The sequence below is a fragment of the Myotis myotis genome, unplaced genomic scaffold (genome assembly GCF_014108235.1).
Source record: "Myotis myotis isolate mMyoMyo1 unplaced genomic scaffold, mMyoMyo1.p scaffold_m19_p_3, whole genome shotgun sequence".
NCBI classification, from domain to species: domain Eukaryota; kingdom Metazoa; phylum Chordata; class Mammalia; order Chiroptera; family Vespertilionidae; genus Myotis; species Myotis myotis.
In genome coordinates this window covers 15,750,089-15,771,475 of record NW_023416335.1, presented here as the reverse complement: position 1 = coordinate 15,771,475, position 21,387 = coordinate 15,750,089, and the positions used below count along the sequence as shown (strand labels likewise).

The following is a 21,387-nucleotide window of genomic DNA, read 5'->3' as shown; positions in this document are numbered from 1 at the left end:
TTGGGGGCCATCTTGGAGGCTGATTCCCACAGCCTGTCCTCTAGCACCTAGTGACTCCTCCCTCCCAAAGCACACAGAAGTCTACACCCAGTACAGCATCAGCGCCAGAGGCAGATGAGACTGGGCATGTGTAATTCTTAGTACAGCTCTCTCATACATTTCCTCCTGATCTGTAGGCCTGTGAACCAGAGGCACACTATTGCCCCTCCGCAAACCCAGTACACAGTGGTGGGTAGACAGGATGACTCTGGTGAGAAAGACTGAAAATGAATGGCAGACGGAAGTTACTGCCCGTGCGCAGTTCTGAGGCCCAGGTGGGCAAGTATTAGAAAGTCCTCAGCTAGAACTCAGCCCTACTCCCTGCCGGGAATTTACGCTCCAGTGGTTCCTGACTCAGCCCTCGAAGGCCTCGGTGTCACTCCTTTCGCATGACAGGTAGCACGGGTTTACAGCATAGCCATTTTCCTCAGCTGGCTTCCTGCCAGTTGAATTTGGGGGGTCCAAAGGCCTCTTTAATTTTTACGTCTCTGTGTCTGTTCAAGTTACTGATGACAGGTGATTGGATAAATAAGATGTGGTACATATATACAGTGGAATTTTACTCAGCCATAAAAAAGAATGAAAATTTACCATTTGTGACAACATAGAAGGACCTAGAGGGTATTATGCTAAGTGAAATAAGTCAGACAGAGAAAGACAAATACCATGTGATTTTACTTGTATGTGGAATATAAAAAAATGCACAAACAAAACAAACAAATTCATGGATAAAAAGAATAAACTCCTATTGCCAGATGGGAGCAGGGTTGGGGGGTGAGAAAAAGGTGAAGGAATTAAGAAGTACAAATTGGCAGTTACAAAACAGTCATGAGGATGTAAAGTTCAATTTAAGGAATATAGTCAATAATATTGTAATAACTACATATGGAGTCAGGAGTATTAGACTTACGAGGGAGATTGCCTCTTAAGTTATGTCTAATCACATGCCTACTCACTATGCTGTATACCTGAAATTAATATAATATTGAATAACTGTAGTTGAAAAAAAAATTTAAATTTAAAAAAAGAAACAAAAGATCTGCGAATGAGCAAAGGTGATACCAAAGAATAAGATTCACTATATGCAGAAAGCACTCCTTTTCTAACCCTTTATATCCATATATTCCCATGGATATTAACACTAACGTGTTTACTGCCTTGAGTTTAATCAAGGTATGTCATGATTTTAATGTGAATCCTTTGTTGTCCTGTAAGGTCACAACATAACTGGTTTTATGTAGAACAGGTATTCTTCATTTCTAGTTGCATGGCTCTTTTTCCTCCACATTGAGTATAGTATCCACAGTTATTCCTATGTCCTGCAGTGAACAGCCTCCCTCAACTTCCAGAGGAATTCTTGGAAAGGAAGTAGAAAGGCTGTATAGGGATGTGTGGTACCCAATTTTCACCATCCAGTCAAGTAGAACCTAAAAGATAAGAAAAGTAGTTGTCAATACTGTACACTCTGGTGTCCCTCAGGGTCATCATGATATTTTACAATTTGTTCATTGTTTAACATGCCCCTAGGAATAATGCAACAATGCTTACACCTTTCAAAGGGACTTTCTGGAGTGTAAAGAAAATACCATACCATGGATTCTGAGATGTGAATAACCTTTAATACATTTTGTTTAAGGTCCAGGGACTACTGGCACCCACAGTCAGCAGAGGCATTTAACAAATAGCAAGGCCCCAATCATAGGGAAGGGAAAGATTATTCAATAAAAAGATTGAGAAAAGGCAAGGGAAAAAAGAATGGAAAAAATAAAAAGATTGAGAACAAAAAGTTAGCATTTGGGGGAAAAAAATGATTTGGATCATAATCTTAGCCACATCAAAATCAAGCAGGAACTAATGTATAATGGGAACAAAGTTAATACTGGCTGCTTTGAAAGCATCTTACCCACCAACCTGTGAAAATGTAATTGTAACAACAACAAAAAGACAAAAAATAAATAGGAAAATGGAAAACTGAAAAAAATTTTGCAGCAATCGCAGTTCAAAAGGACCCAGCAGGCCTAATTACCTAAGTTTCTGCAATGTAGTATACATAGAAATGCCCTTTATCCTCAACATGGACTACATGAAAGTGATGAGAGTACCAGGTAACAGTGTGACTAGTAAAACCTCTCCCACTGCATGAGAATATACTATTGTCAAATTCAATAAAAATATTTCTCAAAATACGAATTTCCTCACCTGTGAACTGCAAGACTTAAGAAACCTTCTCCTCAGGACACTCCCACTTGGACACCGGAGAGCTATGGTAACTACCTGAGGAATAAAAATGTTCAGATAAGAATTCCAATCCACTGCTCCATGCAATTCCAAAATTATAACATCTGTGATTATAAAAACTCACGAGGGATTTTGCAGGAATTAGCTCTGAGAGAGTAGACCAACATAAAGGTCCATATAAAATTCACTAAAAAGAAGTAATTCTGAAACTGAAAACATCTTCCTATTGACTGAGGAAAGCCTTCCAGAGAGGACACCCGAGACTAAACAAGCTGTCTGCCCAGATCACATCCAGATTGCAATTGGGCTTCAAAAGTGACCTACCCACCCAGGAAGGTCAGTGCCAGCTCAGTCTACAGACAAGAGAAACCCTAGGCTGAAGGGAACAAAAGTTCCCCCGTCCACTCTACTGCTGTGGGCTGTGCACCATGCCTAGGTCATCCAAGCAAAGGAGACGAGCCTAGAGCTGGTCCTGGTTGCTGAGAGCTCGGAGAACTGTCATGGGAGCAGTCCTGCTTTATCTGCATTATGTACTGAGTTTCCCCATACTCTTCCCTTTGATAAAACTGTAAGTAAAACAGCTATAACGGGCTTACAAACTGCTAGTATATAAAGGACATTCTAAAAAGAAAAGATGATGAATTAGTCATTTCTTCTGATGTTCATTATTTACCTGTCAGGAAACCCTTTGTTACAGTCTTATCATAGTAACTATCCTGAAGTTATATGAGTACCACAGTATATAAAAATGGTGGTGTTTTATATATAAATATATTTTTTAATTGATTTCAGAGATGGAGAGGGAGAGATATAGAAACATCAATGATAAAAAAGTATCATTGATTGGCTTCCTCCTGCACACCCTCCACTGGGGGATCGAGCCCACAACCCGGGCATGTGCCCTTGACCGGAATCGAACCCAGGACCCTTCAGTCCACAGGCTGAATGCTCTATATACTGAGCCAAACCAGCTAGGGTGAAATGGTGGTTTTATAACAGTACCTACCCACTTCAGGAAAGCCATATTAGAAAATATTTCCATTCAAGTAGGTAAGGTATTTGGCTCACATCCAAATCAGTTGGGCTGTTATTTATTTCTACATAAAAGTTTTATAATAAAACAAAGAAATCATAGAATAACTGAATCACAGACTAAAAGGTCAATTTTGCTTATTTTTAGAAATAAGATTTAACTTTTTCAGTGATGGTTTGTTCCGTGATCTGGTAGAGAATTAAAGCCAAATGCTTTATGAGAAACTGAGGTTCAAATATAGTGAATTAATGTTTTTTGCATTATGATTAAATGAAACTTGACAGAAATGATTATTATTTGAAATCTAGCAACTGTTCTGTTATTACAATTATCATGAAAGTTGGTTGTGCATTTTCTCTTAATATTACCAACAGTGTAGTGGACTGACTTATATGAATGGATAAAATGCCTGGGATACAACCCAAAATTAGAAAGTACATCATTGTCACAAATGCAGATTTTTAAATTACATATAAATTGGAAGTAGCAGCAATAATTAAAATTTGGTTCCCAGGTACTTCTTAAAATGAAGTAAGATAGCATACAATAATGAAAGTAGTTACTGTGGTAATATGGTAACAGGTATTACAAAACTCATAATTGCATTAATTATCTTTCACATCCCTCCCTCCCTTGTCATAAATCAGGACCCATGAACCCAGATCACTGTTCGATTCTAGGTCAGGGCACATGCCTGGGTGGTGGGCTCAATCCCTAATAGGGGGCATGCAGGAGGCAGCCGATCAATGATTCTCTCATCATTGATTTTTCTACCCCTCTCTCCCTCTCCCTACCTGTCTCTGAAATCAATAAAAGCGTATTTATTTAAAGTCATCCAGGGAAATAAGACTAACAGCTTATAAGTGGTTGGTAGGGAGTTAAGAATTTTTTCACTGACTTCTTAGAAGTCTATAAGCAGTAGCAACTGTACAGATGGAAAATGCCTTTTCCAATGATGATTCTGGTAGAATCAAAATATTCCAATACTTAGCTTTTCTTTTTTTTTTTTTTATTGATTTCAGAGAGGAAGGGAGAGAGAGGGAGATAGAAACATCAATGATGAGAATCATTGATTGGCTGCATCCTGCACGCCCCCTACTGGGGGGGATGGAGCCCGCAAGCAGGGCATGTGCCCTTGGCCGGAATCGAACCTGGGACCCTGGAGTCCGCAGGCTGATGCTCTATCCACTGAGCCAAACCAGCCGGGGCAGCTTTTCTTGATTAGTGGGGAATAGAATACACTGTAAAAGTATCAAGCAGTATCAACTAACTATACATTAGTGGCATTCTTAATATTCTTAATAAAACTTTATTATAAAAGCTGCTTATACCAATTAAAACAATATATAGTGCATATATTTTACATGTGATTCTCAGGTAACAATTATTTACTATAATTTTGTTGACTTTATTAACCAAAAACAGAACAAAGTGGACCAAACATCAGAGAAGGGAGAAGGAAAGAGGGACAGTATTGGTTAGAGTGAATAAGGGGGGAGTGCTGGCTACAGCCAGAGGCCTAAGTTCTCCCAGCAGGTTCCTCGGAAACGCCTCCTCTCTGTGGCTTCAGCCTCAAGTAGGGAGATGGGATGAGTTATTTAGGCTCATTCCAGCTCGAAAATTCCATTACTCTGACATAAACTTTAATGAGTGTAACACAAAATATCCCCTAACAAGTACTGGAAAAGGGGAGAGAAGAAAGCAAAATGGATTGACTATAAATAACTCTCTACAAGAGGAAAGCAACACCAACTGCCTCTGTGGTGGAGGTTCCTCAACCTTTATAGGGACAGAAGATCAGAGATTGGGGAAAAAAGCACCGTCCTTTTACATATAATCACAAAAAGGTATAATTTAAAAGGATTCACTGACAACCTGAGGTCTATAATCCATGCACCTTTGGTGGCAAACTGCAGTTGTGTAAAATAACTTAATATGTTAAAGCCAAAGTAAATTCATCAAAGGAGTTCCCTGTCAAACATGAGCTATATTTAAATACTCCTGTATTATAAATTGTTGTCATGGATACCAACCCAGGCTTGACAAGAAGTGAGAATGTGTGTCGGGACAGACATATCATAGGCATGAATTTATCATGTATAATGGGGAGGAATTAGGAATGTGTGTGTGTTTTAAAAAAACATTATACACTTTATTATCTCTATTTCTGTAGGACTTTTGGATTTTCCTATGACATCCAAAGTACTAAACTTAAATGTTACAAATGTGTTGACAAAAATGAGCCACTCCCAATGGCTTTCTTGACTGTTGCAAAAATGATTTTTAAGGAGTGTAACAGTCCCTGAGCCCCAAGTTAATGGAAAACACTAGGGCTCTCCTTTGCCTAAATGAGTAATTGGCTTTAAAAATATGTGCTCCAGTGCATTGGAGATGTGTCTAAAACTAAGCTGGGCAACGGCCGAACGGCAGCTTAGATTATAACAAAGCAACTGGGCAGAAAGCAGCTCAATGCAGAGTGGGATTCAGTCCGACCCTGCCTCCCAAACAGCAAACCATCCTTCCATTCAAATATCTAAAAAGTAGCTGCATTCTTTGCTTTCTCTTTTTTAAGGGGAAAACTGCAATTTGAAGTCATCTGCCTATTTTCATCTTTAATAAAAGAATTCATTTGCTGACTTAAAGTTCTGGAAAAGCCCATATACATATATTTTTTTCCCCCAAATGAATTTATTGGGGTGACATTGGTTATAAAATTATATAGGTTTCAGGTGTACGTATCTATAGAAAAGCCATGTATTCTACCTTTACCTAAGCTCTAAAAACACACTCTGCAGACATCAGGCTTCCAAAACAGGACACGAGTGGGGGGCAGGGCGGGGGGTTGATATTACCATATTCAAAACAAGACTAGTTACAGTGCAATCACAGAAACACGTTTGCTATCTTCACTTTCAAAACCCAAATTTAGACAAGACATACTCGATGTTAAAGGAAATAGAAAATATATTTAATTTTTAAAGGAAGAAAATAAGCTTACTTCTTCAGCTGTTTCAGAGGGTTCTTCAGGTAAATCTGAAACCTAAGGAAAAGTAAGTGTTAGTAATAGGAATAAATACATTTTGAAGAAAGCTTACAATGCAAGTGAGAGCTCAATTAATAAACATTTTTGGGTAAGCAACTTTGTGCTAACAAAAGATCATAAAAATAGGATTTTAAGATGACAGCTACCAATCTGTACACATTTAGTTCATTAAGACCCACAAATAATTTAGGTTCATACATATATACATTTTAAGATGAGTGTATATTTTTCTTCACTGGCAATTCTACAGGACTGGTTAACAACCATTCACTTTGGTTACTTTCATGATTTACTCAATGCTTCACTATTTTGGTTAATCTCTTAAAAAACCAGATGTTCAGACCATTTTCTCTCATTAAAATACTTATTACCAACAATTTCCCCTCTAGGTACACTTTTTGTTGTTTGATACCATAGAAATCCACGTTTTATAACATTTCATCTAACAAACACTAGTTGCATTTATTAAATAAACCATTTGTTTTTCTTTGGTATCAAAAGCATGTGACAGTCAAAGCAAAGAATCTTGAATTTTTAACTAGTCCATCCAGTTCATTAGATCTTTTGAAATGTAAGAAATAGTTCCATGACCTGATTCTCACCCTCAAACTCCATTAAGGGATCAGGAAACCTCAGACTGAGAAGCAATACATTAGAAACCATTTTCAAGGATTGCATAGATAACCTATCAGCTTTCCCTAAGAGGCAGTAAAAACAGACTTCTTATTTCCAATCTTTGCTCGCTCCAAATTTAACTTAAGGATTAAAAGTTTGAAAGGAAAGATGGAATAATAAACCTGGGCACTGTTCCAAAGTGAATGGTCACTGACCCATTCCCTAGAAGTGCTACTGAGGAAAACGACACACGCATGTTAATGGCAGCCGCTCACTAAATATGGCTTAACCATGTCTTAGCTACCCATAGGGATGTTTCCTTAGTAAACATTATATTTTCTATTTCTACATAACCAAATTACTTCCTCAAAAAGAACTATTTCCTAAACCTATTATCATGTCTCTTCATAGCTTCCTTCTAAGTTTGCTTCAGAACACTAATATTAAGCAGGGAAAAGTGACCCTTAATGAAGGCGATCACTTTGTAAATGAGTGGGAAGACATCTGGATTAAAAAGCCAGTCCTCCTTCCTCAGTGCACCACCTCACCCACAGAACAAGGTTCTTGCAATACAATGAGACAGTGCAATGAGCAGGCATGAAGTAACCAACCTCCTTCTGCATGGGCTGTTCAGCAGGTGGTGAAACCTTGGTTGAAGGCTTAGGCAAGTTCCGTCTCTTTGCTGCTTTTCTGTTTGCTGTTTCAAAAGATGCCTGACTGTCAGTTTCAAGCGCCAAATCTTCATCACCCTAGTCAAAAACAACGGACACTTTCTGAAGTGTTGCTTCCTATCAACTGTATTCACAATGGTTATTCCTTTTACCCTGATGGCATTCCAGTAGAAAATAGAATTAAGTCACTAAAAGATCCAGAAAATTAAAGCATTATCTCCTTAGACAGGAAAACATGGAGCTTAACATCTTGCAGACACTACCCTTATCCAGCGCTGGTGTTCCGTCTGATAGATACGAAGCTGAGACAGGCCTTTCCATTTTAATTGACTCCCAAGGTTTTCAGTAGGATGGAAGAAAGAAGGAAACCTGGAGATATCTTTTCCTCCTGTCAGTAAAGGAAGCAAGGCAGTGCAAGGAATGATGCCTTGAACAGCCGTGAAAATAGTACATCTATGTAAAAACACGTCTCTCAAGCATGTCAAACTCACATGTGGCCCACTGGCTGTGAGTTTGACATGTTTGTGTGATGCAAGACTTCCACAGCTGAATGCAGCCCTCGTATCTTGTTATATGTACACATATTTTAGTTCTCAAATTCAAACTTTGAGCTTCCATTTGAATTAATCACTTTAGGAGGCAAAGGATTTTATTCCAGAAATCATAAAGATTATTTGTATTAATATTATGTATCAAAATTTCTTCCTTAGCAAGATAATTCACTTAAGTGTCAAATTCTCGAATGTATACTTATTAGCTCACTAATGTCTTTCTTCCATATCTACTGACTTTCTAAAAGTTCTCTTTATCAGACTAAAATGGCCACCATTTTGATAGGCGACTTTCCCCATTCCTTCATCCTAAGAGAAGTTGTGGAAGGAGCATAGGGAATGGAAGTCAAGAGATCCTGATGCTGAACAATTAACTGACCAAACTTAAGCCACTTCACTGCAAATTCCGGGGCTGGATCACCTGATAGATACTTTCTTTCAGCTCTACGTTCCAATTCTCATGTTCTTTGATAGTCCTGAGAGCCTTACGTTATAAATAACACTGAAGGTCTACCCAGTCCAACTTTTTGTTGTCCCCACTAGCCATGGTACTACTAGTACCATGAAGATACAGTATAAAAGCAAGGGACAGAATGACTAATTCACACTGTGACCATTTCAGAAAGAGACATGGCAGACTAAAATAAGGCTATCAATGTCTAACACCACAAAACTGAACAAAAGGCAAATTCAACTCAGAAGTGAATTCACCATATGGAGCAGGTGCATTTCACATTAATTTTATTACCCACCCTTGATTATTTAGTGATATATTTACCATTATGCAATAAATAAAAACTGATTCTGCTTCACTATAAGAATCCTGTTCACCTTTACTAAGTCATTTTCTTTATAACATGGTGACAGGTGCAGTATAAACAGAAAGCAAATAAGTTTTGGGGACAGAAATGTTACACATAAAATCTATGGCCAGTTATTCTAAAACTTGATTCGTTTATGAATGTCCATTTTCCTCTGTAAGAAAATGAAATTGTAAACTTCCAGTAGCAAATGACAAAATTCATATTTGAGGCCAAAGGAAAAAAGAGTCATAGGTTAATGTGGCTTTACAAAAGAAGAGCCAAACAAAGTGAATATAATGTGAGCTTATAATACCTTGGAGATCTTCCTTGAGGAAAAATGAATTCCCTCATATGAAACACAGTGATAGAGTCAATAGTTTTCTTAAAGATTACCTTATGTCAGAGCCTTTCAAGGCTCTAAGTTACATGTTCTTCGGCACTTAACTGCTCAACACACAAATATGCTGAATAAAAATTGATATACAGTCACTAATAAAAACTCCTAAAAAAGGCTGTATTAACAGGTTAGTATCATTTGCAATTTTAAAAAATCAATATATGTAAAACAAAACATAAGTAATAGAATTCAAAATGGAATATTTTCTAACCCCAAGTTTATGACCATGGCTTAACTTCCAGGTTTCACCCGTCATTCGATAAAAGCGCTCTTCTAGTTTTTTCAATTTCATTTCCTGATGAGGTTTTAGAACATTCTCTACATATCTGCTGGCCTGTTCAAAAAAGTAAATTAGGTGTTGTTACTATACATTAACATTCCTAAGATTTTACATTGTCTATAAAGTTGTCAGTAAGAACCAAGTCAGAAGTTGTTTTCACATTAACTCAATCTTGCCAAAAAAGCATCTACCACCTTTGCATCACTCTCTAAAAATTTGCATTTGTACATAATGCAAATAAAAACAAATGTTCTATACTTTTGCTTGTATGGCAGTCCCCTCTATATTCCTTTAATGTGTTTTCAATGCAACAAAAACTGAGGGCTGGGGATGCAAAGATTCCTTCTAGGAGCTTAAAGTCAGGGCAATTTATCCAAGACATAAACAATTTGGGAAAACATAAATTGACAGCTCAATCATGTTAAAGTAGAAACTATTTTTGGATTCCAAATTTCATCACTGATGAAATAAATATTACAATCCCCAAACCACTATATGTGAGGGCAGATGGAGGAGTGGTAACTGATATAACATCTAATTAAAGAAGAAAGATCTCAAATTAGTAAATTAGCTCTACATTATAAAAAAAATAGAAAAAACTAAACCCAAAGCTAGAATAAATACGGAAGCAAACAATAAAGATTACAGAGAGAGAAAAACACACAGAATTCTAGAAAACAATAGAACCAACAAAACCAAAAATGGGTTAGTTGAGAAGATGAGTAAAATTGACAAACCTATAACTTGACTAAGAAAAAATAACATCAGAAATAAATATGGGGATATTACTACCAATCTTATAGAAATAAAAAAGAATATAACAGAATACTTAGATAACCAAAATGAAATGGACAAATTCCTAGAAATATACAAATTATCAAAACTGACTCAAGAAGAAACAGGACAGACCTAAGGAGAGACTGAATCTGTAATTACAAACCACCAAAGAAAAACTCAGGACCAGATGGATTCACTGGTTAATTCTATCAAACAGTTAACACTAGCAGCACTATGCACAATAGCCAAAAAGAGGAAACAACCTAAATGTGCATCAAGGAATGGATGGATAATTAAATTCTGATAGTTCCAGGCAATAGAATATTACTCAGCCATAAAAATGAATGAAGTTCTGATACATGCTATATGGATGAACGCTGGAAAATATTATGCTAAGTGAAAAAAGCCAGACACAAAAGGCCATGTTATGAGATTTCATTATATGCAATATCCAGAATAAATAAATACATACAAACAGAAGCAGATTGATGGCTGCTAGAGGATGAAAGGAGGGGGAATGAGGAAGTAACTGCTTAATGGGTATGGGGTTTTCTCCCCACCCCGTTTATCATGCCATGAATTCATAGGGAATGGGTTCCAACACACAGGCCCCTTCCATTGGTTCTCACAAAGTGTGCTTCTCTGAGTGGAGCAGGCTCACACTTCAGATAAACCCAAGCACCTTTCTCTTTGGCTTCCTTCTTTTTCTAATCATTTTCCTTCCCACTTTTCAGGAAGCTATCTTGGCTCTTAGAGTGCTTACCATGCTCAATAGGTACATTAGTTCTTTTGGCAAGAATCTTGCCCTTGTTTGTTTACAACAGTGCCCACCACATGGGGGGACATTGTGCTCTTCCAGTTTGCCATGGAAACATTTGTGGGGCATTCTGAACAGTGCCCAATCCCTCGATGTCTAAAATATCACCTTTCTTGTAGGTTCACAATGTATTCTGCCAAACGAGTCACTCAGGTTTTCTAAAAGGCCTTGAGTCTTGAGAACATACAGCGATGCCTTTCTTCTTTCCTTTGTGTTAGTCATTTTGGTGAATTAAATGGGAGATGGCAGTTCTGCCTGAAAGGTGGGGTTTTCTTTGGACGCGAAGAAAATGTCTTGGAACTAGATAGAGGTAGTGGTTGCACAACATTGTGACTGTTATGCCACTGAATTGTACCCTTTACAATGGTTAATTTTATATCATTGAATTTGACCTCAATAATTTAAAAAATCTGAGCACAGACAGCAACAGACCTAAATTTTAAATGCCCCAGATATTTTTGTATTCTTTCTAGATATATTCGCTAAAAATTATGCTTTACCTTTTCACCCTGTGCCTCTTGTTGTTTTTTTCTTGCAAGTTTCTGCCTTTGCACATTTTTCTCTTCTTCATCTAAGACATCAAAACATAGAAGTGTTTTTTAATTCCCAAGTATCAATAAGTTGAATACTATTTTCTCTGAAAAGGGCCTATAGATCTTAACATTTTTTTAGACAAGCCTTCAAAAAGCAGTATTTTGAAATAATGAAAAACAGATATTTTGAAATAATGAAATGAGGTGGGGGCTTGTCCTGGGAGGTGGGAGTGGTGGTGAGGGGGAGGTCAATCAAGGAAGAAGACATATGTAATACTTTAAACAATAAAAAAAAAATTTAAAGAATAGTATAAAAAGGTAGATAAACAATAAACTTACCTTTCAGGTGAACTTGGGAAGGTTTAAATGAGTTAAGCCATGAGGTAGTCACAGAAATAATTAAAGTAAGAAGAGCAAGCAGTAAGAAGATCCGGCCACACAGCAAAATTATATCTTTAATTCCTTATAAAGGAAAAAAATAAAATTAAAAACACTTTTTTGATACTACTAATAAGTTATAACACATTAGAAAATTATTTGTCCTAGAAAAATACAGTAAAAGTTAAGTTATGCAACTGTCTTATGACTTTTCATATCCTATAAGCATCAAAATTCATCATGTTTGTCAATACCAAAAAGTTTTCAGAAAACAATTCTAGAACATCTTTTGTGTCATGAATATAAGTTTAATTCAAGTGACTATCTACATTATACATAGTTTGACTATCATTAATGCATAAATTCTGGTTTCCCTTCTGCCCAGAGAAGGAGATAAAATTATCCATATATTAAAAAATCAAATGATGGCGATGTTATCATCTTTTCAAATTCTAATTCTATTTAAAAAGTCATTCACACACACACACACACACACACACACACACACACAAAATCATTCCCACTGAAACACCAATTTCTTATTTCTCACCGTTATATTTTGAAACTGTACTTTCTTTTGTGTGTGTGTGTGAGTGTGTGTGTGCACTTTATGTCTCAATTTGGTCATTTGTAAATAAAATTACTATATGTATGTCTGCCTAGAAAAAAAACCAGTATTTGGTCATACATATTGTTTTAAAAACCAAGATGAAAATGAAGTCAGCAAAAATGTAACAAGTGCCCACTTTGTGTAATATAATTTGCTAAATGGTGAAGGAATGGAGCTATAAAGTTGGGTTACAAATGGTTTCTACCCGCCAGGAATTTTTAGTTTAATTTTATAAGTCTCAAAAATTACCAGGCAGCGGTAGAGGAAACATTTTACCAGTGTGATGTGGCTAGTAGTGAATTAACTAAAAATTAAAGAAGGAATTATATATGCAGGCAGATATACATTTATATTTACATTTATATTTTTTGCATTACAGTCCCTCCAACTTTTGACAGCATTAACTACTGATTCAGGTGTTGCTCAATACAACAAGTAAATCTGGGGTAACTGGCCATTATGTAAGTAATTTCATACTAGAGTGCTGGTATTTAAAGAAACCTCTCAGTTATGGGATTTATGTTCCACTAGAGGCCTGGTGCACGAAATTCGTGCACTCGCGGGGTGGGAGTCCCTCAGCCCGGCCTGTGCCCTCTTGCAGTCCGAGAGCCCTCAGGAGATGTCCAACTGCCGGCTTAGACCTACTCCCCCCGGGGGGGAGCAGGTCTAAGCCAGCAGTCAGATATCCTTAGCACTGCTGTGGAAGCGGGAGAGGCTCCCGCCACCATTGCTGCACTCACCATCTGTGAGCCCAGCTCAGGGCTTCTGGCTGAACAGCACTCCCCCTGTGGGCGCGCACTGACCACCAGGGGGCAGCTCCTGAATTGAGCATCTTCCCCCTGTAGTCAGTGTGCATCATAGCGACTGGTTGTTCCACTGTTTGGTCGATTTGCATATTAGCCTTTTATGATATAGGATAATATTGCTTTTTGTTCTAACAAGCATGCAATTTGCAAATGTTATATGGGAATAGAAAATAATTAGTTTGTGTGTACACTTTTCAGGTAAAAAAAGTTTAAAATTATTTTTGTGTGCCTACTCTCAAGAGCCCATGTGCAGGTCATTTAAAGGGTAACAAGTGTGAGGAACCAGCATTAAAATACTTATCTTGAGTACAAGTAAAAATGCATTGGCAAGGAAGGCTTTTACACAGTAGAAAAAAACAGGGATCATTTTTCAATGTTTGTCCAAAAATGCAGCCCAGGTGAATGAATAGGTCTTAGAATTCCACTTTCCCCCCTGGAAATTCAATTAGCAGCTCCAGCTAAGAATATCAATATCTTTAAGTACAGTTTCACACATAACTAGCCCTGTAGCTGCTGCACTGGGATGTATGAGTGGTAAAACAGACTTAAATAAGGTCAGTGGATAATCGCAGAACCAATATCAATGCAGCCGATCAACGTTGATGTTACTCTCCCATCAATGTTTCTCTCTCTCTCCCTTTCTCTCTAAAAAATCACTAAAAACATATTATTTTTAAAAAAGTAAAAGACCATAATTTCACAACTTGAAAGAGGATTCTAGGAAAAAGGAGTTAAGTGAAAATTGAAGGATCTAGATGGAGATGCTGTAGGGACCCAGCTGCATTTTCTATACATTTTGGCCTGCCTTTATTAATTTAGAGATTATGGTAATTGCTGTGAATACAGAAACTAATAAGATTGGTCTCTACCCTCAAGCAATGTACAGAAGTGTGGTCAGAGCTGATTGTGTGAACAGATATCCTTCTGCAACCTCAATAACCACCTTCTCATTGACTTGTGACTCAAATATTAGTGCAAAGTAGACGATTCCAAATGGGCAGAGTAGAGGGGGACGCTATAGAGGTAAAGGAGCAAAGTGAATTCTGAAATAGGTAAGTGTGAATTTAACATTTCTATAGGGTATCCCAAAAAATGTATACACACACTTTGAGTAATTATAAAGGCAGTGTTTATTAAAATACATTTCATTTTCAAAACTGAGCTACCAGCTGTTAAAGTGTGTATACATATTTTGGAGACATCTGGATATCTCATTTGGATAAAGGTCGTGTTAGATTTGAATCAGGCTTCTGGAGGGTCTTTGTAAGATTTTTTAAAAGCATTTTAATGTCTTTAACTTTTTTTAAATGTATTGATTTAAACTGATTTGAAGAGGGAGAGGAAGGGAAAGAGAGGCAAGTGTGGATTTGTTGTTCCACTTATTTATGCATTTCTTGGTGGCTTCTTGCATGTGGTCTGACCAGGAACTGCACTCACAACCCTAGTGTATTCTTTTATTTCAGGGAACATTCATGGGTACCTGACTTCTTAGGGGTGGCTGAGGGAGAATGGGAAAACAGGAAATATTAAAGCTGAGTTGCATCATGGTCCCTAACTTCAGAACAGAGCCCGGTTTAATGAGGAGATACCTAAACTGACCCCTGATAAGTCCAAAAACGGCCCGATGTCCCACAGGCCCACCATTTCCCTCTATCGTTGGCACCACCAGCTGCTCGGCCTGCTCCACTCACACCTGAGAGTCATCCCTGAGTCCCGCTTCTCCCATGGACAAACCCAGCGGGCTGTCCTCTGCCAAGGCCCCCCATCTGCGCACCCGCCTTCGGTCACCATCCTGGTCCGGCTACTTCGCCGCTCGCCCACCTCCAAGCCCGGCTGCCCCACTGCCTCCGCCACCGCTTCCTTCCCCAACACGCTCCACCCTGACCCCGTGGCCGGTTTAAAACCTGCGGGACCTTACTCCCTACATCTCAGTTTCCTCCACTCTCACTAGGGCTGGCAGAGTACCCAGATTAGAGAATGAACGAAAGAGCATTTCGTGTAGGCTCTTCACAGGCGCTCAATGAATGCATCTGCGGCCACTCTCCTCCCCCATATTCTCCCCGACCAGCCCGGGGTCTTCGTCCTTTTCCTCCAACGCGTCACAATTCTTTTGTGTCTGGAATGTTTTTGCCCCGAGTTTTCAAAGCGCTGGCTCCTGATCATTCAGATCTCTTCAGATTCCTCAGGCGGCCTACGTCACATTACGCTGTTGATTTCCTCTGGAGCATTCAACACAACCTGAAAGTAGTGTCTCTGTCTGTCCCTTTGCTTCCCGCGTCTGCCCCCGTACACGCAAAACTACGCCAGGTCTGCGGGGACACTTTCTCGCCAAGTGCAGTCGGCCTCCCCGGCGACCGCAGACGGGAGCCGGGAGGGACTCGGCGCCGGAAGCGGGACGTGGGCGCGATGCAGCCTGGGAGTTGTAGTCAACGCGGGTACCTCTACGTCACACTCGCGGGGCAGTTACCCGGTGTGGGCGCCCAGAGGGAAGCACCAACACTTACCCAGGTCGGGGATCCCACGCCGCAGCTCCAGACACAAAAAGGGGAGCGCAGAGAGGAGGAAAATGCCCACCACCCCTCGGGCTGCCATGGCGGCGGAAGGCCCGCCCCTTCCGGTTCCGCCCCTGGGAAAGCGGAGTGGAGCCCTAGCGGGAGAGGGCTGGGCCTGGGGCCGAGGGTTAGAGCCTAGGGCCCCGTCGGTGAGCAGACTGAGGTCAGCCCCTGTTTTGAGTTCATCATCTGTCGCTTTACGTCGGGAGAAAGACGAGTCCCTCCGCACGTCACGTGGTGTCCGGGGAGATGGCCCCCCTGGCCGCCGTCCAGCCGCGAGCTTGGAAGCCCCGCGAGAGCTCCGACGTGGCGGCTCCCCCTCGCGTGGGGCAGTGGAGGCCGAGACAGAGAGAGAGAGAGAGAGAGAGAGAGAAAGAGAGCTGCTCTCAGAGTACAATCAGCTGGAAGAGAAAGTGCACGCGGTGGGGAGACCGCCTGGCCCCTTGGCCTTGTGACTCTTAACGGGTGATTGTGGGCTTTTGGGTCGGAGCTACTAAGCACCACTTGGTTCCCAAGCATCTGCCTCTTCTCTCCCGGGCGGGGAACCTTTTTCTGCCAAAGACCATTTGGATATTTATAACAACTAGAGGCCCCGTGTAGGAATTCAAGCACAGGTGGGGGTCCTGCCAGCCGCTGGGGGGCGGGGGGCGGGAAAGGGGGTTGGGGAAGGCGATGGGGGCGGGGCCAGCCAGGGGGCGGGGCCATGGGCTGTTGCCCAGCCACCCTACCCCCTGGTCCAACTCCTGGTCCAGGGGACAATCTGCATATTAGCCTTTTGTTACATAAGATTGGGGGGAGGGGCATGTTAAGTTATCAACTTTAAAATTAGCCTCTGTGTTTGGTCCAACAGTTAATTAACTCATCCCTAATCCCTTGGCAGGGCCAGACCAAATGATTTCGTAGGCTGGAGGTTCCCCAGCCCTGCAAGGTTCCTGGCGCATCCTGTAGTCTTTGGTGACCCTGGAAAGATGACTCAAAAGTGGAGACTGGTGTGGTGATTGCGGGCAGGGGGGATGGTGGAAGAGGGCATAGAGAGGATACATGGTAATTGAAAAAGTGTAAAATTAAATTAACAAGTGGAGACTAGCACCTAATTCCAGATCCCAGAGACTCGCCACCCCTTGTTCTGCGTGCCTGCTTATCATTTTTGCCCACCAGTTTATTGGTTTTTTTTTTGTTTTTTTTTGTTTTTTAAAAATATATTTTATTGATTTTTTACAGAGAGGAAGGGAGAGAGATAGAGAGTTAGAAACATCGATGAGAGAGAAACATCGATCAGCTGCCTCCCGCACACCTCCTACTGGGGATGTGCCCGCAACCCAGGTACATGCCCTTGACCGGAATCGAACCTGGGACCTTTCAGTCCGCAGGCCGACGCTCTATCCACTGAGCCAAACCGGTTTCGGCCACCAGTTTATTGTTAACTAGAGACCTGGTGCACGAAATTCATGCCCTGGTGGGGAGTCCCTAGGCCTGGTCAGCAATCAGGGCCTATAGGGGCTGTCTCACCCAGTCCCAGTCAGGACCAGGCTGGCCAGGGCCTGCTGGCTGCCAGCCAGGGCCTGCTGGATGGGGCAGGAGGAATGGGGGGAGGGACCGCACGCAGGAGGTTTGCTGGCTGGGGGGAGGGACCGGAGGAGACTGGCTGGCGTGGGAGATTGGCTGTGGGAGTGCATTGACCACCAGGGCCGGCTCCTGCATTGAGCCCCCCCTGGTGGTCAGTGCACATCATAGTGACTGGTCAACTGGTCGTTTGGTCGCAACGGTAGCTTGGGCTTTTATATATATAGATGACTTGACTTCACAGTTATATGACCTCATTGCCATCGCATGGCTTACCTCTATGGCGTTTCTGCCGACCTGCAACTCAGTTAAGCTATGGAGGTCCTCAAAACTTAAGATTTCATGCTTTAAATTTTCGTTTTCTGACCCATCAATCCTCCCACCTCACCCTTCAATGCAATTCAGCCAACATTTATTGAACCCCCACAATATGCCTGGTACTGTAGAACTCGTAGATATTCAAATACGTATAAGTTACTGAATTTGTCCTCACAAACTCAGTTTGGTGGGAAAGATAGACCTGTAGACAGATAAATGCAATACAGTGTCTAAGTGCTGTGATAGGGATACTCTAAGGCTTGGGCAAAAACTTTCCTGAAAGAAATCGTGACAAAATTGTGTTGTAAATGTTAGGAATGGGGACGGGGGTACAAGAAGAGTGAGAGTTCAAGTTTAGAAAACAATGCAAAGGAACACCAGCAGTTAAAATATTGCAGTTTAAGATTTGAATGGAGGTGCATAGAGGTGAAACCAGACAACGAATGGGTCCAGGCTGCCTGTCACTACTTGAGCCAATTAAGCTGAGACAGGGTTGAATCGGATATGAGTATTTTTATTTTCCAATATCGCCAGCAGCATGGGAGAGCAGCAGGTAATTCACAGAAATCTGCTCTTCCACCCCTTCACCTGATAAGCCAGCTGCTTATATTGGGTGGAAGGACAGTGATTACACGGGGAAGTAAGCAGAAGGAATAAGAACGGGTATGCAAAAGGAATAAAAATGTATATAATGGTTACAGGCAGTTAGGGCTGAGGGCTGCAAAGGGCAGGTGCCTCCTGGACTCCGTTGTTTCAGCAAGAAGGCTGTTAATCTTTCCATGATGATAGGCAGTTCTTGAGTAAGGAGAATGGACCAAATTTCTTTTTTAAAAAAATATGTTTTTATTGATTTTTAGCGAGATGGGAAGGGGGAGAAAGAGAAAGAGAAACATCAGTCAGTGAGAAACATTGATTTGCTACCTATTGCATGGCCCCCACTGGGAACCGAACCAACAACCTTTTTGGTCTATGGAACGATGCTCCAACCAACTGAGCAACCTGTCCAAGGCTCCACAGGTAAGTTTTAGAAGCCATATTTAGATATCAGTGATGAGGAGAGGAAGGGTGAATTTAGACAAGGAATGGTATTGTTATATGAGGAACCATGATTCAAATATTATAGACTTGATTCATTCAATCAACAACAAATATGAAGCAACTACTATGCCCCAGGTATTGTTACAGATGCTGGGAACGTAGTCACAAACATGGCAGACAAGATTCCTGCTCTTGGAGTTTGTACTCTAGTGTGTGATGGTTAATTTTATACATTAACTTGGAGGGTGTTTTGTTCTGTAAATAGTTACAGAAATAAAAGCACATATTTAGATTCAGAATAGGAATATTAGTGTTTCTAAAGCTTTTTATGATCTTCCCCATTTTATATTTTCAAATACATTTGTAAAACAATGAATTTGAGATCAAAGAATGAAAAGCTATTCACCACATGTATCATTTCCTGCTAGAAGTGTCTTCTGAGGTATCCAGTTTCCCAACAAAGCAAACTTCCTATTCTCAGAAAGATTCCTTCCCATCATAAAATTTGCTTTTTATTAATTTCATAATCAGTTATAGTTCTATCTCTTTAGTGTTTATCCTTTGCCTTAATAAACACTGAAATTGTGCTATGGAGTAATGTTTGTTTTCTTTCTTTCCTCATATTATTTTTATCTTCATAAATGACTGCAATTATTTTCATATATGCTTCATGAGAAATACATTTCATTGAGCAACCTGTATGAGCAAGGTTCTTTTATAATACCACTGTTTCTCATACAGACTTCTCAGATTGTTTACAGAAGTACAGTAGGCCCCTTTATCCATGTTTCACTTTCTGCAATTTGTTATCCGCAGTCAACTGTGGTTTGAAAATCTTAATGAAAAAATACAGAAATAAACAATGAGATTTAAGTTGTGCTCCATTCTGAGTGCTGTGATGAAATCTCATGTACCCCGTCCTGCCCAGGATATGAATCATCCCTTTGGCCAGTATCTCCACGTCTCCATGCTGTTGATGCTCCTGCTCTTTAGTCACTTAGTAGAGATAATACAGAGATAATAGTACTGTGTTTATTTCTCGGGTTGAGGAGAAGATAACATGTAAAGCTCTTAGAGCCAGGCTTAGCTCACTGCATATTTATTTATTTTAATATATTTTTATTTATTTCAGAGAGAAAGGGAGAGGAAGAGAGAGATGGAAACATCAATGACGAGAGAGGATCATTAATCAGCTGCCTCCTGCATGCCCCACACTGGGAATCGAGTCCAAAACCCAGGCATATGCCTTGACCGGGAATCCAATTATGACCTCCTGGTTCGTAGGTCGACGCTCAATCACTGAGCTACACTGACTAGTCCTATTATTTCTGAAAAATATTTCACCGTGTTTTTGTGGAAATCACCTAAGTTTATTTAGTAGTAAAAAACATTTAAAAAATATTTTTAATGATGACATTATTAAAAGGTGAAATAGCCGAACCGGTTTGGCTCAGTGGATAGAGCGTCAGCCTGAGGACTCAAGGGTCCCAGGTTCGATTCTGGTCAAGGGCATGTACCTTGGTTGCGGGCACATCCCCAGTGGGGGGCGTGCAGGAGGCAGCTAATCGATGTTTCTCTCTCATCGATGTTTCTAACTCTCTATCCCTCTCCCTTCTTCTCTGTAAAAAATCAATAAAATATATTTAAAAAAAAAAAAAGGTGAAATAATTTGGGCTCTGCTGTTTCCCACAAATCATGCTAATTTATCATGATGTCTTAAGACTGCTACATTTGAACAGTAACTCAGTTGATTTTTATTTTTGGCATTTACCACCTCCAAACTACCTCTTATTAACTGCATTAACTAAAATTTTACTTTAGTTGACATTTTCTTTTTTTAAAATGATATCTTAGTGTAGTTTTTTAAAAATATATTTTTATTGATTTCAGAGAGGAAGGGAGAGGGAGAGAGAAACATCAATGATGAAAGAGAATCCTCGATTGGCTGCCTCCTTCACGGCCCACCCTGGGGATATGGCCTGGCATATGCCCTGACTGGGAATCGAACCTGCCACCTCTTGGTTCCTGGTCAACACTCACCCACTGAGCCACACCAGCTGGGCTAGCTGACATTTCTTAAAGAGAAAATTTAGATAAGGTCAGAAATCTTCAAGTGTTTGGGATATGGCCACCTATTCCTCTTCCCACATAAGTCAGAAGCAAAAAGGTAAAATGCTTAACATGAAAATAAAATAATTTAGCCCTAAATAATACCTTATGAACCTTTGGTTGCAACATATTGCATGGATTATGTAACTAGGTGATTAAAAATTCCTTTCTCCTTTGAAACTATCAGAATCATAGACTTTTACTTTCTTTCATCTT

General features: G+C 40.1%; 1 protein-coding gene and 1 pseudogene across 2 annotated transcripts; both read right to left on the bottom strand.

The window, feature by feature from the left end:
* Positions 1-692: 692 nt before the first annotated feature.
* UBXN8 (UBX domain protein 8) lies at positions 693-16,451 on the bottom strand. 2 transcript variants are annotated; one of them, XM_036299199.1, is made up of 8 exons: positions 16,096-16,422; positions 12,137-12,259; positions 11,765-11,835; positions 9,602-9,724; positions 7,580-7,717; positions 6,309-6,350; positions 2,239-2,313; positions 693-1,466 (listed from the first exon to the last, which is right to left on the bottom strand). In XM_036299199.1, the coding sequence occupies exons 1-8, from the start codon at positions 16,181-16,183 to the stop codon at positions 1,299-1,301; spliced, it is 828 nt and encodes a 275-aa protein (XP_036155092.1). In that variant the 5' UTR covers positions 16,184-16,422; the 3' UTR covers positions 693-1,298. The 2 variants fall into 2 exon arrangements, with proteins under 2 accessions (XP_036155092.1, XP_036155093.1); XM_036299200.1 differs by lacking the exon at positions 9,602-9,724 and having other exon boundaries at positions 16,096-16,451.
* LOC118650811 lies at positions 10,457-11,758 on the bottom strand (annotated as a pseudogene).
* Positions 16,452-21,387: the final 4,936 nt, after the last annotated feature.

Coding starts and splice junctions, on each gene's coding strand:
- UBXN8 (XM_036299199.1), bottom strand. CDS start 16,183: ATGGCAGCCCGAGGGGTGGTGGGCATTTTCCTCCTCTCTGCGCTCCCC. Junction 12,260..16,095: donor GCGTGGGATCCCCGACCTGG/GTAAGTGTTGGT, acceptor TTCCTTTATAAG/GAATTAAAGATATAATTTTG. Junction 11,836..12,136: donor TTCCCAAGTTCACCTGAAAG/GTAAGTTTATTG, acceptor TTGATGTCTTAG/ATGAAGAAGAGAAAAATGTG.